Raw genomic sequence first — 15,434 nt, 5'->3', positions numbered from 1 at the left:
CATATTCAACTTGCTGTTGGCCAAGACCTCGAGGTGCGAGCAACATAGCTGGAGAACAGGCAGAGGTGTCACCCTGGGGCTGTGGAGGCCAGCAGGAGCTCAGTTTTCAAAGACAGACCTAGGCTAAACCCAAACGGTGTGGCAGATACACCCTACAGCACACCCCATCAACCTGACTGTCAGGGTGACCCCACTCCCTCCTCTACACATGTAAAAAAACTCTCTTCTGGAGGAATCCAGGAGTGGTGAAGGGTGTGATGTACACCCATGTCTCATCTTTACATAAAGTCTGAATGTGGTAAAAAAAAAGAGTACCTAGACATGGGATGTGGAAGTGCTCTTCACAGTGGAAATGCATCCAGCCAACTCCAGCGGCCTGGCAATTATGGGTCCCTTCCAACTCAGGACGTTCTATGATTCTGTGATTCAGTGAGGGCATGAACTGCACTGCATCGCTTGCATACAAGCATGCAAGTCCCCTCATTTTCTCCACTGACAGCTATCACTCAGCAGCTGAGTCTGTTCTTTAGTCATTGACATCTACGAGTTGTTGGTTTTTGCATGCTCACTTCTTAAAATCATCAGAAGTTTAACCATGAAGGAATTCTGTGGTCCCTGTCTAGAATTAATGCTCCTCAGGACTAGGTCAGAGCAGGAGACCCACAGTATATTGTAAGGACACTAATACCACCTAGAACATGGAAAAGACAGAAGGCAGAGCTGAAGTTTGAATTTCTGAGCTACTGTTTACAATTTTTACTAGAACACTGTAAGCAAGGAAAGTCATACTGCTGAATGCTCACCACAGCTGCCCACCCTTGTTTCCTCTCAACTTTGGCAAAAATTACTGCATATAACACTTTGAAGGAGGGTCCAGGTAATGAATTTGCTCCTCTCTTATTTTCTTTCTTTTTTCGCAGTTTGACAGAACTAACCAATACATGCTTGTGCAATATATTTCTCCTATTATAGAGAGCATTCTTATATGAAGAATTGATTTGAAAGTTGTGGTACCAGCATTGCTAGGGTATGAGCAGAAAATAGTCTCCGTGAAACATCTTAGACTGCAGTTGTCAACCAGAAGGTATCAGTGGTTTCACAGGTCTCAAAATATGTTTGAATACAGCCATATGCAGATTATTCACAGGAATAGAAAAATAGATAAATATGTAATACTTTTAGAAGGACTTCCCTCCTTCATTCCCCTCATACTTGCTGTGCAGTTGATAAAGCTGTCCAGAAGCAGTGTCAATGCTCAGTGGATTCAGTGGTTCACAAATGTTACATCCTTGTGAAAATCCAGTAAGACAAATATGTAGAAAATAAGAACTCCTGGCTCAGTCTACATCTAGCTTCAGGGTTGTGAGATTTGCTCTGCCTTTTTAGTCCAGACCTGCTTGGTCTTTCACTCTGTTGCTGGTCAGCCCTATAAACTGAGCTCTTTGTAACAACCTAAAGCAGGAATTTATCCCGTTCCTTTGAGTTTCATGAGGGGACTTATCTAGCCACATGCTTCTCCAACTCTGACATCTTTGGGTAGAGTTGTCTTAAAAATACAAAAGATTTTCATTAAAAGATATACATGTAATTTCACTGTCCTGTGGTATCATTCTCCCCTATGGTGTGTGTTTTGACTTTACAGCTGTAAAATGAAAGTCACTTACCAACACTCCGGCTCCTTTTGGTTCTTTGCATCACTTATTTGCATCATCAAACAGTCAGAAAAAAATATATATATAACATGTCAAGGTGGGACATGTTTCCTAGATGAAGAGAAAAGAAATGCTGTTTCAGAGAGAGCAGATGCACAGAAAAAATGAGAATAATTCAGCATTTTCTCTACTGTTTCACCGAACTTGGGCAAAACTTGTATTATATGTTCATGGAGGCAGACTGGACAGTGCCCAGGAACCTGTCAATAACAAAGTCAGGTAACTTACAACTTTCATTTGTCACTGGTGGAACTTTTGACATTATGCATTTGCCTTTCCAGTGTTCTTGAGCAGTGCTGCAATGACTGTGAAATCCTTAACAACTGGCTTTAGCTCCTTAATAATTTCTTTACAGTAAGAGTCACAACTGTATTCAATTTAAACACTGTGTAACAGGAGCTTTTATTTGTTTTATTTATTTCTTAGCTATGAAATATAAAGGTTCCATCAGTCTGACTCCATCTGCCAATCAAGGTAAATAGGCATAATTTTTTATATAAATAAAACTTTTCTGATTGCATCCTGGGGTACTTCCAATGCTTCTGTGTTCTGTGTATTTTTACTCCTGTGATTCGTGGGGCAACTGTAATTTATTGCCCCTATTCCTCATATTTCTTTCACAACAAATTACTGCCAAACAACACTGTCCTACATCCTTAATCTTTCCTGCCACATGATTTCTGGTCATGCCCATATCTCTGCTCTCTGTCTTAACTCCTAAGCTGGTACAATTTTCTGAGAGGAATGAAGTATATGATGGTAAAGACAGGCAGGTGTTTCACCAGGCAGATAGATGCATAAATTTCTAAAAGGTTTTTTTCTAAAATAATTGCTAGTGCAGTCCTGGAGGATGCCAACCTCACTCCCAGAGACAGACAGACGGCACAGAGCTTCAGCAGCATTTTCTCTCAGTTTTCTCTCTTTAGTTTTCTCTGTTACAGCATTCAGTAGCAGTTACTGGTGTGAAGGGACAAGAAAAGTTGCCAAACCTTTCTGTACAGGAGAGAGCAAGGGGGATCTTTGCATCCGCTTCAACAGCCCTGATGCCAACAACAGCCAAGCTGTGCAGTATATTTGGGAAACAGGAGATGACAAATTCGTTGAGCGAAAGTTTCATGCTGGGATTTGGTATTCCTGTGAAGAAATGATAAATGAAGAAGGTGAGTAAAACCATGTAAATTTACTCAAGAAAGCAATCAGAGTTCTTCCTACTTATTTGGTGTCCTCTTCTGATCTGCAGCATTATCATGTATGTATTTTGTTGTGCTCGTATCCTTAAAAAGTTGCTCTTCTCTGGCAAAGGGGACCGTAGAGGGTACTATCTAGTCAAGATTTCATAACGAGTTCTGCAAAGAACATTAGAGTGACAGGCTGTCTTTCTGGTTTAGTGATAGGTTGTGGTACAGATGAAGATTTATTTACTTTTTATTCTTCTAACCATAACAGTAAGTTAAATTACTTTAACAGGGAAGTGTTCCATTTTCCCTTAGTCAAAATGAACATACTTTTCTTAAACAATTGCTTCTGATCCTCTATGGCAACATAAAAAGCACAAATTGACTTTTTTTGTTTTAGAAATCATTTGCACTATTAAATCTGTGGGATCTTAGTTAGTTCCTGGATTTCCTCTTGACCACAAGTATTTCTACTTTCTTACTGTCATCTCACCTTTCATAAATCAAAGCAGAAGGTGATTCTTTTCACCTTGATAAAACATGATTCAAGCATGTAATTGTGTCTCACTCTGCATATGTAAATATCTGTAGAATGAAATTAGCTTACAATTACAGAAACTTTCCAGTTAATTTTGGATTTTTGTATAAGGGGATTGTTGACTCAAGAATTCAAACATTTATTGTAAATCCAGATCAACACTAAGTTTTTCCCTTGTTGTCCTGATCACTGTACAAATGCAAACTAGAACAGAACTTCAGAGAAATCAAATCAGCTGTCACCTGTGCTATAAAATGCAAATATTTTCACAGTCACCTGTCCTGAAGATCCAGTTCTACCAGAAGGTCTTGTAAATTATGCAGTTTTAATGGGGTAAATTTCAAAGATCATGTCCAAAAGATACCTTTCAAGTGGTGATTGCTATGAATACCAGGTTGCGTAATTTGCTATGACCAGTTCATATTTTCCAACTTGGTGCAGTTAGGAGCTAGAAAAAAACACCCAGCATTTCCAGAGCAGAGAGGAATTAATTCAAAGAGCTTTGTTCACAGCATCTGTGTGGGGCTCAGGGGGTCACGTGGGTTTGAAAATCAAAGCTTACAGAAAGAAATTGGAATGAAGCTTAGAAGTAATTTGAGTGAGCAGCAGCCTTGTTGCTGTAAGGAGAGCAGCTCTCCTTTTCACAGGGAAGATTGCACCCAGGTTGACAATCTTCCAAAGGAATTGATAATTTTCCTATTCTGGCTTTCACAGGTACCACCTTTTGGAACTCATTTCATAGCCTTTCTCTGTCTTCTAGGCTCTGGTTCCACCTTGAAAAAGTCCATAAGGATTCTCTAGCTAAGCCCCAGGAGTAGGTTGATGTCCCAGGCACTCTGTGTACAAATATACATCAAAAATAGCTTTTCCTGATCATCCCAGTTTCTGCTTTTCTGATAGATTTTGCATTTTCCTCTTTCTATTAATCTATTTCTTTAGATCATTACAGAATACAAAGTAATCCTGATTTTTTTTTAGGTGAGAAATGTAGAAGCTTTATCAGTCTGACTCCAGCTTCTGATCGAGGTAGGTATGCATATTTTTTTGCATAATCAAAACTTTCTTGATCACATTTACCAATATAAGTATTCTGCATTTTACTTTCAAAAATATTAGCTTTGATCCTACACAGATTTTTTTTCCTTTATTTAGTTTTTGAACTTCAAAATGAGGTCCATATGACTTAAAATATCAATCTATGTCTTTTTGAAGACACATCATTTGAATATGAGTGGCTTTTGAAATTACTTTGAATAAATTTGTAAATTTTGCACGCTTTTTTGTCATAACTCCATGTTCCCAGGCAAGAATTCTGTGGCCTGCACCACACAATTGAGAGGGCAGAGGGACAGGCAGTGTGTGAACATTCACTCTTGTATGCTGAGGGGACTTGAGGGAGTTATGCTCTCTGATGACAGTCAGAATCTCCTCTCTGTGCCTTGCAAAGAGCTGTGAGGAGACATTTCTATTCTCTTCCTCCAAAGAAGGACTCATATTCCTATAAAACACTCCTGCAGATGCTGTGAAGTGCCCCCTCCCTTGCCCAATCCCCAACGTAAAAACAGTGTAAAAACTTGTCTGATTAGACCAATCATTTTGCAAGTGGCTGATCCAGGAAAAAAAAAAAAAAAGGCTTTCTTTCCAGGATACTGGGAGTGGAGTATTTTCCTGGATATGCAACTTCAGCCCCTTGGACAAGAAGAAATATTCAGTCTCTGAAGGCTAGTCTTCCTTCCACCTATTGCAGGTTGTCATTGAGTATTAATAATTCAAGATTTTCATAGCATGTAAAAAAATATAAATGAGATATGGGTGTAGTCACACAGACATGGTCCTCAGAAATGATGGGTGTATTCTAGGCTCTGCCCTGAGAGATCCTCACAAGGAAAACTACTGTTGGACATAGTGCTGAAACTAACTCTGTGAACAGCACCAGCAAGCATCACAGGCACTGGCAGGTTAGATTGAGACAGCCAAATGTACCTAAACACCAAACTTAAAAGCTCTTCCTGGGCAGTGAAATCCTGTGTGGAAATAGGCTCCTGCCCTGCACAGGAGAAGAGCCATGTTGTGTTCTGCAAATGCCTATGGTCGCTGTGTGCACAAAACTCAGCAGGTTCAGCTTTCCTGAATTTATCACCTGTGGGTCTCATACACAGGGATGATCACCATTGGTCAGTGCATATGGAATGATGGCTCACTCACTAAAAGTGCTAAGATGCAAGTTCTCACAGTTGGAGCAGCCAAAACTGTTGGGAAATGTAACATCTGGAGTTTCTAAAGAAAATCACGATTTTTTAATGAGACAAAGACTTTCTGGAGAAACAAACCTTGCCCAAGAATGCCCACACATAGCCTGGCCCAAGAATTTGATGCCTAAATGGCCAGTGAATCAAAGAAGTCCCACAGACATTGTCAAAGCCAGCAGTAGAGGTTATTCACCACACATTGTCTGTTATCCTAAGTGGTATCTAGTAGTCAAGGACATATCTTAGCAATGTTTTGGTTTTTAAGTTATGATAGTTTGTATATATCTTCATATGAAATGAATGTACTTGAATGTACAACCTGTTGTGTCAGGACACATTTATTTGTTTTTTAAAAAGTTTAGGTAAGGTCATTTACCAGTTCTTGCTACTGTGAATCTGGACACAAGAAGGTCTCCTGCTCCTGACTGTGGGACATTGGCATGCTGAAGGTCAAACAGCAGGCTGAGAGACTTTAATGACAGGATTAACTTCTTGCATAAGATGTAATTACCAGCTATCCAAAAAGAGATGAATTAGCAGACAACAAGAGAAATGAATTCCCGTGAAACCTGGAGAGTGCCTGGGCTCATGAAGGCTTCTCTGTCCGAAAATCAAAATCCTGTTTGGTAGAAAGTTAAGCCCATGGGGCAGATTTTATTTAATGACTAGACCCACAGGCAGTGTCCCTATGTGCATGACCTCAGAGTTTGTTAGCTGGGTGACATGGTCTGCTGTTCCTGCACACTTCTCTTTGGACCATGACAGCTAGACAATTGGATAGTAATTCTTTTTATATTAACTTTGGTTCATTGTGATTTTAGGGTAGCTGCTGAGTGTTAAACCATACTGCCCCATTTTATATTGTAAACTTCATAGAATCATAGAATCATAGAATCGATTGGGTTGGAAAAGACCTCTGAGATCATCGAGTCCAACCCTTGGTCCAAATCCAGTCCGTTTACTAGATCATGGCACTCAGTGCCACGTCCAATCTGCGTTTAAAAATCTCCAGGGATGGTGAATCCACCACCTCTCTGGGCAGCCCATTCCAATGCCTGATTACTCTCTCTGTAAAGAATTTTCTCCTGATATCCAACTTAAATTTCCCCTGGCGGAGGTTAAGCCTGTGCCCCCTTGTCCTATTGCTGAGTGCCTGAGAGAAGAGACCAACCCCCACCTGGCTAGAGTTTCCCTTCAGGTAGTTGTAGACGGTGATGAGGTCACCTCTGAGCCTCCTCTTCTCCAGGCTAAACAACCCCAGCTCCCTCAGCCTCTCCCCATAGGACTTATGCTCCAGTCCCTTCACCAGCCTTGTTGCTCTTCTCTGGACCCGCTCCAGCACCTCAATATCCTTTTTGAACTGAGGGGCCCAGAACTGAACACAATACTCAAGGTATGGCCTCACCAGTGCTGAGTACAGGGGAAGGATCACTTCCCTGCTCCTGCTGGCCACGTTATTTTTGATACAGGACAAGATCCCATCGGCCTTCTTGGCCACCTGGGCACACTGTTGGCTCATGTTGAGCTTCCTGTCAATTAGTACCCCCAGGTCCCTTTCTGCCTGGCTGCTTTCCAGTCACTCTGTGCCCAGCCTGTAGCGCTGCAGGGGGTTGTTGTGGCCAAAGTGCAGGACCCAGCACTTGACTTTATTGAACTTCATCCCATTGGAATCAGCCCATCTCTCAAGTCTATCCAGATCCCTCTGCAGAGCCCTCCTGCCTTCCAGCAGGTCGACACTCCCTCCCAATTTGGTGTCATCAGCAAATTTGCTGATGATGGACTCAATCCCCTCATCTAAATCATCAATAAAGATGTTAAACAGGACTAGACCCAACACAGACCCCTGGGGAACACTACTAGTGACTGGTCGCCAGCTGGGTGCAGCTCCATTTACCAGTACTCTCTGGGCCCGACCCTCCAGCCAGCTCCTAATCCAGGAGAGGATGCACTTGTCCAAACCATGGGCTACCAGCTTTTCCAGGAGTATATTATGGGAGACAGTGTCAAAGGCCTTGCTGAAGTCTAGATAGACCACGTCCACAGCCTTCCCCTCATCCACCAGGTGAGTCACCTGATCGTAAAAAGAGATCAGGTTGGTCAGACAGGACCTGCCCCTCCTAAACCTTCTAAGTGTATAACAGGAACATGCAACTGCTCTTCCACTAAATGACCAAGTCAGTAGAAGAAATTATAATTTAGGGTGTCCATTGACATTGAAGTCTTCCCATAGATTTTATCGTGGCATCCTCACAGCCTTTGAACTTCTGTTTAATGTTGTATGAACTATATAAATGAAGAAGAAGGAAGTGGTGAAAACATTAAATGACTACTTATAATATTAGTGCTATTGGTTTGGTTTCCAGGGGTTTTATGGCTGTCTATTGTAGCAGAGCTTCTCTACGTCATTTTGCTTCTGACAGGAAACATTCTTATGTCAGTAGAAATGTGCTACTACAGTTCTGTCATTGACGGGCTAAAGATCAACGCCTTCTCTGCAGTAGTCACCGTATTAGCAGGTACGGTTAAGTATCTCAATTAATTTCATCCAGAATAGTCTTCCATTTGAAAATTAATAACAGTGTCCAAGTTTCAAAACTCTTACAATGCCTATGGAGCCACTAACAATACAAGATGAAGCAAAATATTATGGGAAAATATTATTTTCAATTAATTATTTTTTAATATTATTTATTTTGTATTTTATATATATTGCTTTTGCAATTTTTAATTCAATTATTTAAACTTTATAATTTTTATTTTCATTTCAGACTATGCAAATTAAACTTCTGCTACTGGAAACATTAGTTATATTGAAAACATACAATTAAAAAATCCTGTTACAATATTTAACTGTTGAAAAAAAACACATTAAAGCTACTATTTGATTTCTCAGTTCCCTCAGTCTTTAGCTCAGACTAAATTAAATTCTAAAATGTATGTTCTAACTGAAGAAGAAGTCAGTTAAAGAAGAATCTCTCTGTGACATTTTCTGACCATAGGTGTGTAGATTTATGATGTCCCATATGCGGCTCTTGGCTATACAGAAATTACTATTCTAATTTGTGAGTGTTTTCTCTTAAATACATAAGCACTGCTAGTTAACTACCCTGCTATGAAATACAGATTATTGATAACACTGTCCTTTATCCCTCAGTGACCTTTGATGAAAATGGAGTTTGACAGGCACTATGACTAAGCAAGCATATAACTATGCTTGCCTTTTATTAGTAACATTTTCACCATTTCTCTGGCACTAAACTGCCCTGAAGTCACAGCTGAGATGCTAGCTTAACTCAGGATTGTACAAGAGCTAACTAACAGGAGAGCTCCAGCGCAGGAGCTCATGTTCACACTCCAGTTATATGCATTTCTAGGTGGTCAGACTGGAGGAATCAGGACAGAAATTTGTGTAATTCAGCAATAGCTATAACACAGCACCTCTCTGGTGAGAGATGGGCAACTGGTCTCCATTCCCACACATCGAAAAAAAATCACATTAAAGAATATCCCACATGTTGATAGCCTCATCAACAGTCAAACCACTTTTCCAAACAGTTCAGTAAGGAGTCTGCCATATGGTGCCAGATGCAGAGATTGAAAACATGAAGCCTCTTGGCTCGGTGTTACACCAAGGGCTCTCCTAACTGCCTGTGGGTGGTGCTTCAGTCAACACCAGTATTTCAGGGAAGGCCCTTTCCCAGCAATTACTGAAGCCAGACCACCATCAGCACGGATTTGTTATGCCCGGGAGCCTCAGGGATACTGTGTGCTAGAGTGCGAGCTGTGCAATTCATGAAAGAGACCTACTTTAAGAACACCTAACAAATTGGGTCTTGCGAGCTTGGTATGGGACTGTCTGCTTGGAGAAGCTCATACGTTTTAGACAGTAGGATAGTTGATAATTCAAGGGTATTTATCGATTTGTAAATGAAACTGGAAACAAAAAACATCAATGTTTACAGGGAAGTTCACTACCGGAAGACAAAATGTTTAGGGAAAACAGATACTCCTAGAAACAGTCAGTAGCCTAGTAGTAATTTTGAAAATTAAATTATTCAATATAAGCCTCTTTCACAACCTAGACTTTCAGGACTTTTTAGTAAGTGTTGTCCACTTTTTTATTCACCTTCATAATTGATAAATCTGACTGAATTTACAGCAGTGGGAATGGCACACAGCTTTGACAAATCTTTCCACTGAATGACAGAAAACTGTGGGAAATGTGTCCAGCACAATGCAATTGACCAATACTTTTCTGTAATAGCTGAACCTTGCTCAGTATTATATAATGAAGAAGTTTTCAGAGGATGAGAGCCAACCAGTCTGTGGCTTTTTAAAATCTATGAGTTGCATGTCCCACTGTGCCCCTAGATTCCTCTGCCATAGAGAATATGTGTTAAGGGAGTGTATGGATGAATGTAGTGGCAATACATGACACATTAAATACACCTAAATGATAGTGTTAGTGTCCAGTATTTGTGAGTGCTTTATGGAATTCAGATAGTTCATAAAATATTCTGTAGGAGTTCAATGGATAACTGGAAACAGTTGTCATAGAAGAATGCTCTCAATATAAATTTTCTAATGTTATTATAATATTATACTTTTCAGGTCTTCTGGGTATGGTTGCTCACATGATGTACACAACTGTATTTCAAATGACGGTAAATCTTGGTCCTGAAGACTGGAGACCTCACACATGGGATTATGGCTGGTCTTATTGGTACTTACTGGTTTATATTTGGTTCTTCCACTACATTTCAGTTGTTTTACCCTACATTCAAGGAATGTATACCTAATTTATAAGCAATGGATTTCCCTCATTGCACTCCTGAGGACGCAGTTCAGTAATCAGTTGTTGTTCTCAAAATTCAGTTGTCTTAGATTATTACACAGAATATTTAAACTTATGAGTTTTGCATATGACTTCCTACAGGTAGTACAGAGATGTCCAACTGCCCTGCACAAAGCAGAGGTTCTTCTCCATACACATCAGACCCAGATTTAGTATCCTCATCTCCCAGGACAACTGCCTTACATAAATTGCTTAAAACTCTTTCAGCTTTAGCCACTTGGGCTGGCATTTGCCTATCACATATGTGCTTGAGATTGTTGTATCTGGAACATTACAGACAAGTAATGATTCAAAGTTCAAAATAGGCTTAGGTAAAATACACATTATTTTGGTCTAATTTCTGAGGAGATCTAGTATTCAGAAAGAGAGCTGTCCAGATTAATTTTGCTATAGAAGTGTGTCTTTGAGAATCCATAGAATCTGATCAATAGCAAGCATCTGAATATTCAGGTGCTGGAAACTGCTGCTATTTTCCCAACCGTGACTGAGAAAAAGAATAGGATCAACTGTATTGGGTTAAATCAAAAGTCAATCAGGATCAATATTTTAGGTCAGAAGACCAGAGCTCAGGTTGATTGTCTCATTTATATACACTCTGATAGGTGAGATCACAGCTCACATTTTCAGTTGTTCTTGTTGCTCTTTCTACTTTTATTATATCTTTATCAAACAGGCGCTTGTAGCTGCACGTGGTCCCTATGATGCAGACTCACTAGGGATTTCTGCAGTGAAATTGGGGTTTCTTTTGTCTTTTGTTCTGTTACTTTTCAACTTCTTATTAACTCGAGTCTCATTTGAAGGTCAGTGTACATTGTTCTGTTACTTTCCAGGAGTCTGTTTCCCAAGCAGTTTGTTTGAAGTTTTTGCTACATGTGTATAGATAGAGATGTTTCTCTAGTGCTCTCACAGCACAGAAGGATGGACCTGGTCAGTCCTCCCAAGCTGGAGATCAGCCAGTTCATGACAAAGGGTGTATTTTACCATGTTTGTCCAGCAGATAAGGTGGCACAGCACCTATATGTCACCCACTTGCTCAAAGTCGAAAGTGTGATCATGTTTCTGTCAGGAAGAATGTACCTGAGAAGGTCCAACACCAAGCATCGAGACAACACCTAGGACAATGTCCAGGGGCTACTTGGATAACCTCAACAGGTATTACAAAAGGTGTGCAGGATCCTTCTTCCATCCTTTCAGGCTTACATTTTGCTTCCATTCATTCATATGTTTGTTCTTGAAATAATTTGGCTTTCCGTTTTTTGGGACCTCTTTTCTGGAAAGTCTCTCAATTTCTTTCATGAATGGAACTGGGTCTGTTTTTACCCTAAAACCAGTAAGAAGAACAGTCAGTGAAAAAAGGAGGAGTGTTCCTTCATTATCTGCTCCTTCCTATGGGAGTGGAAACAGAAAACTGCAGACTGGTACTGAGGACCCTGTTCCCTCCTTTCCATCCCACTGGGAGAAGAAGAAAAACACCCAAATCACTGTCACTAGTACTGTAACGGACACAACTCCGTCAATGCCACTATCACCATCATTATCATGTTAGTCACTGATGTCAGCACTGCTGCCACTACAGGCAATATTCTCCTGAGCCCTTGAACAAATGACTTTTACCATGTAGCACACACATGGAATTAAGGATTTCACAGCTGCCCTCTAATGATTCAGGACAGCTTGGGCCACCGAATGCCCAAAGAAATGCTTCTACCAACACAAGACTTTCCAAGTCATCAGTATCATACAGGAAGACATTGAGGAGGATGATCTATGTGGTGCATTTTTTCTAATGAATTTTATGCTCCATTTTTCTATCAAGATTTATTTTCTTCTTTCCTTTTCCTAGGCCTAAATTGCAACTGCACCACCTCGTTTGACAGTAATCTAAAAGTAAAGCAAGCCAAGTAAAGAAACATGAAGACCTTTCTTTTTCCTTTACTGTGCTGGAATTGCTAACAATGGATAGACTAACTCTGTGATATCCCTGAACTTCTCTTCAAAAATTCCTTCTGTATTCCTCTTTTCTTCAGCAGCTTTCCTGCAGGTTGAAAGATGTTTCTGTTATTGGTGAATCTCTCATGCTCATTGTGTTTCTCATATTGAGACATCCTCACATCAAAAGATGATATTTTCGCTCTAAAGAGATGCCCTCTGTACTAAATTCCCATAACTCACCTCGTATGGAATGCTCCATATAGGAAAACGGAAAATCCATAATCCAGTTGAGCTTCTATTGGCATCTCTTATGCAAATGAAGGACTGGTAGCTTTAGTTTTTTTCCTTATCCAGTCAACCTACTTGATTTCCCCTTGTCTCCTTTGCCTCTGGGCAGAACTGAAGTTGAATGCTCTCCTTACCGATGCTGAATTTCCTCTGCAGCCAAAATGCCCTTTAGTCTCTGGCTCCCTTGATAACAAGACTCACTTCCTCTCTAGTCAGATTGGGCACTCCCCATTATTTCCAAGTTGTTTATGGAAAAGTAAAATTTCTGGCAAAAACTTTGACAAATCACACCAGTATACTTATGTTGTCAAAAGAAAACCATTTATTTCTGTCTTTTGGGTTTTTTTCTCTTTTAACACAATATTGGTCTACAAGAGAATCTGTTCATAAGAGATTAATTTCTTTCAGTTTTTATAGAGGCTCTCTTGAAGTCAGTTTCTTACCCTTATGTCACCGAGTCCTTCAAAGAGATTCAATGGATGAATTAGGAAAAGCACCTTAAAAAAAAATTTGTGCTTCATGATATCAGTTCTATCAATTTGTTTACTAATGTGACTATGCTTCAGTTATTCAACCAAAAATGCCAACTACACGACTCAGAACTACTAAGCCCCCTTTATGTCATTCCAGAGCCTGAATCTTCAGTTCTTATCTACCATGATTGGCTGAACCCACAGGTTACACATGATCATGGGTAGACCTGCTGTCCCATTCTTGCTTTGTTAGCATGGGGAGAAAATCTGATGATTTTTCCCCTATTCTTGCTCTCTCTTTGTTATAAGAGTTCTTACTCAGGGTGTACTTTGATGTTAGGAGCAAAGACTGCTTAAGCTGTGCCCCTTCTTGCTTCTGGGATCCTTACACATCCCTGTGCCATACTCCACTATCCTCAAATTCTGTCAACACATCTGATTTCTGATCACCCTAGAAATCAATCCTGGCCGAAAATACTGAGGGGGGGAAATGGGGGAAAAAGGCAGGCAGGGAGAAGGATTTATTTAAAAACAGAAATTAATTTGTTGAACCACATCAAGGATCGGGTAACAAACAGCTCTGAGGGAGAGACGAGATTGACTTCTCCACCAAAGCACAATTCATTTGATAATTGTGACCTTGCCATGTTAAAAAAGCCAGTGATGAGCAAGTTCCTGCACTGTGAACGCCAATCCATGCCACTGTGAACATATTTTTACATGCTGCTTTTACACCTCCAGCATGCATTGCCCTCTTGGTAGCCTGGAATTTCACCTATTTTTGGCAAATTGTACCTCAATATCATTTTTTTTTAGTTCTGTCTTCTTAGGGTTTTACTTTTACCATTTCAGACTCCATGTCCTTTTTTCTCTATTAATCGTGACCTGTATTTTCCCAGGAATGCATTTAAGTGCTCTGAACCTGCTTTAGTCAACTATTTAACTGTACTTTCTCTGTTCTTTTAAACACTTTTGGATAATTCACACACATTTTTCTCAGTGTCCCCTGTGAGATTAGTTCTCTGAGTAATCACATCTTTTATTTTTTAATGCATACGCATTTTTCGCAATTCCTTTTTCTGACATTAAGCTCTAAGCAGAGTAAACAGCGAAACTAGAGGAAAGGTTTCATTAAACAGGAATGTCAAATGCGAATATTGTAACAAATATGTAGAGGTCAACTATGTAAATCAGATCTGTAGATGGCCATTAACCGAGAATCTTTCTTCCTCACCAAATGTGCTCATCTTTCCCTAATACACACCAATACAAGCACATGTGTGCAGTGTTTTCAAAAATAAAATTGAAGGACTTGGATATGAAAATGCCCTGCTAATTTCTGATAAACCTTTTTGTTTATAGCCTCGCATGGGCTTCCTTCGCTTGCTGTATGGCTGCAGCTGTCACCACTATTAACAAATACACAAAAACTATTTTGGAATTCAAGCACAAAAGAAAAAAGCTGGAAAGGAGTTTAAAGATTAAATACAAGTTTCCTGACCATACAGCTCCAGAGAAAGCTTGCAATGTGTATGTGAACTCTTTTCAAATCACCACGGAGGACCCCACGCATGCAATAAGAGGCTTGCGTCACCTGGCCACTATTTCAGTTCTGTAAAGCTGAACCGCATCTATAGGCATCCTGTAAATTATAATGCTAGACCCAAATGAAACAGTATTAATGAATAAAACGTATCAATGTGTAGTATTATTTATTTTTCTTAATGAATAAATGATATTTCCATGGATGTTTCAAGGAAATCTTGATATTGGAAAAGCAGATTCAGGTTTCTCTTTTCAGAAAACAGCAGTGATGCAGGTCCCCTACTGCTCTGGTTTTTAAACAGTGTCTAATGCTAACAGAGAGCGTGTGAGTTTGTTAGAATTTCAGAGCACTATGGATTCCACCCTATTCTTTACTGAAAAGACTGTAAAAAATCCCATCCTATCCCCAAACCAAAACCAATACTCACAAAGAACAAGGCAGCAAATAAGACATATGGTGCATGGCTTGATTAATTTTTTTGTTATTAAAGGTACAATCTCTGTGGAGGAAGGAAAAGGAAAATCTGTGAATTGCAGGTTATGATTCAAGTGTTTCACTATATGCATAGTAGATTTTGCTGTGAAAGGAAGGTTAATAGAGGGAAGAGACTTTCAAAGTAAACACTGCTTATTCAAAACAATCAGGAAGGCAAACTGAAATCTGAAA

The 15,434-nt window shown here is 39.8% G+C and overlaps 2 protein-coding genes across 5 annotated transcripts in view; one reads left to right on the top strand and one right to left on the bottom strand.

Annotated features, from left to right (window-relative positions):
- GLP2R (glucagon like peptide 2 receptor) overlaps nucleotides 1-1,765 on the bottom strand; it is a 41,764-nt gene extending 39,999 nt beyond the window's left edge. For 3 of the 4 annotated variants that reach the window (XM_027668435.1, XM_027668436.1, XM_027668437.1), the window contains exon 1: nucleotides 1,665-1,759. In XM_027668435.1, the coding sequence (XP_027524236.1) occupies nucleotides 1,665-1,695 (31 nt within the window). In that variant the 5' untranslated portion in view covers nucleotides 1,696-1,759. Of the gene's footprint in view, nucleotides 1-1,664 lie in introns of all 4 variants that reach the window. The other variant, XM_027668438.1, reaches the window with a different exon arrangement.
- A 117-nt stretch (nucleotides 1,766-1,882) lies between these two features.
- Nucleotides 1,883-14,840, top strand: GSG1L2 (GSG1 like 2). Its single transcript, XM_027668433.1, has 6 exons — nucleotides 1,883-1,931; nucleotides 2,549-2,872; nucleotides 4,404-4,451; nucleotides 8,038-8,190; nucleotides 10,286-10,397; nucleotides 14,585-14,840. The coding sequence occupies exons 1-6, from the start codon at nucleotides 1,883-1,885 to the stop codon at nucleotides 14,838-14,840; spliced, it is 942 nt and encodes a 313-aa protein (XP_027524234.1).
- The last annotated feature ends 594 nt before the right edge of the window (nucleotides 14,841-15,434 follow it).

The sequence above is a fragment of the Corapipo altera genome, unplaced genomic scaffold, assembly GCF_003945725.1.
Source record: "Corapipo altera isolate COAL_440 unplaced genomic scaffold, ASM394572v1 109, whole genome shotgun sequence".
In the NCBI taxonomy this organism is placed as follows: Eukaryota; Metazoa; Chordata; class Aves; order Passeriformes; family Pipridae; genus Corapipo; species Corapipo altera.
This window is presented reverse-complemented; position numbering and strand designations above follow the sequence as displayed.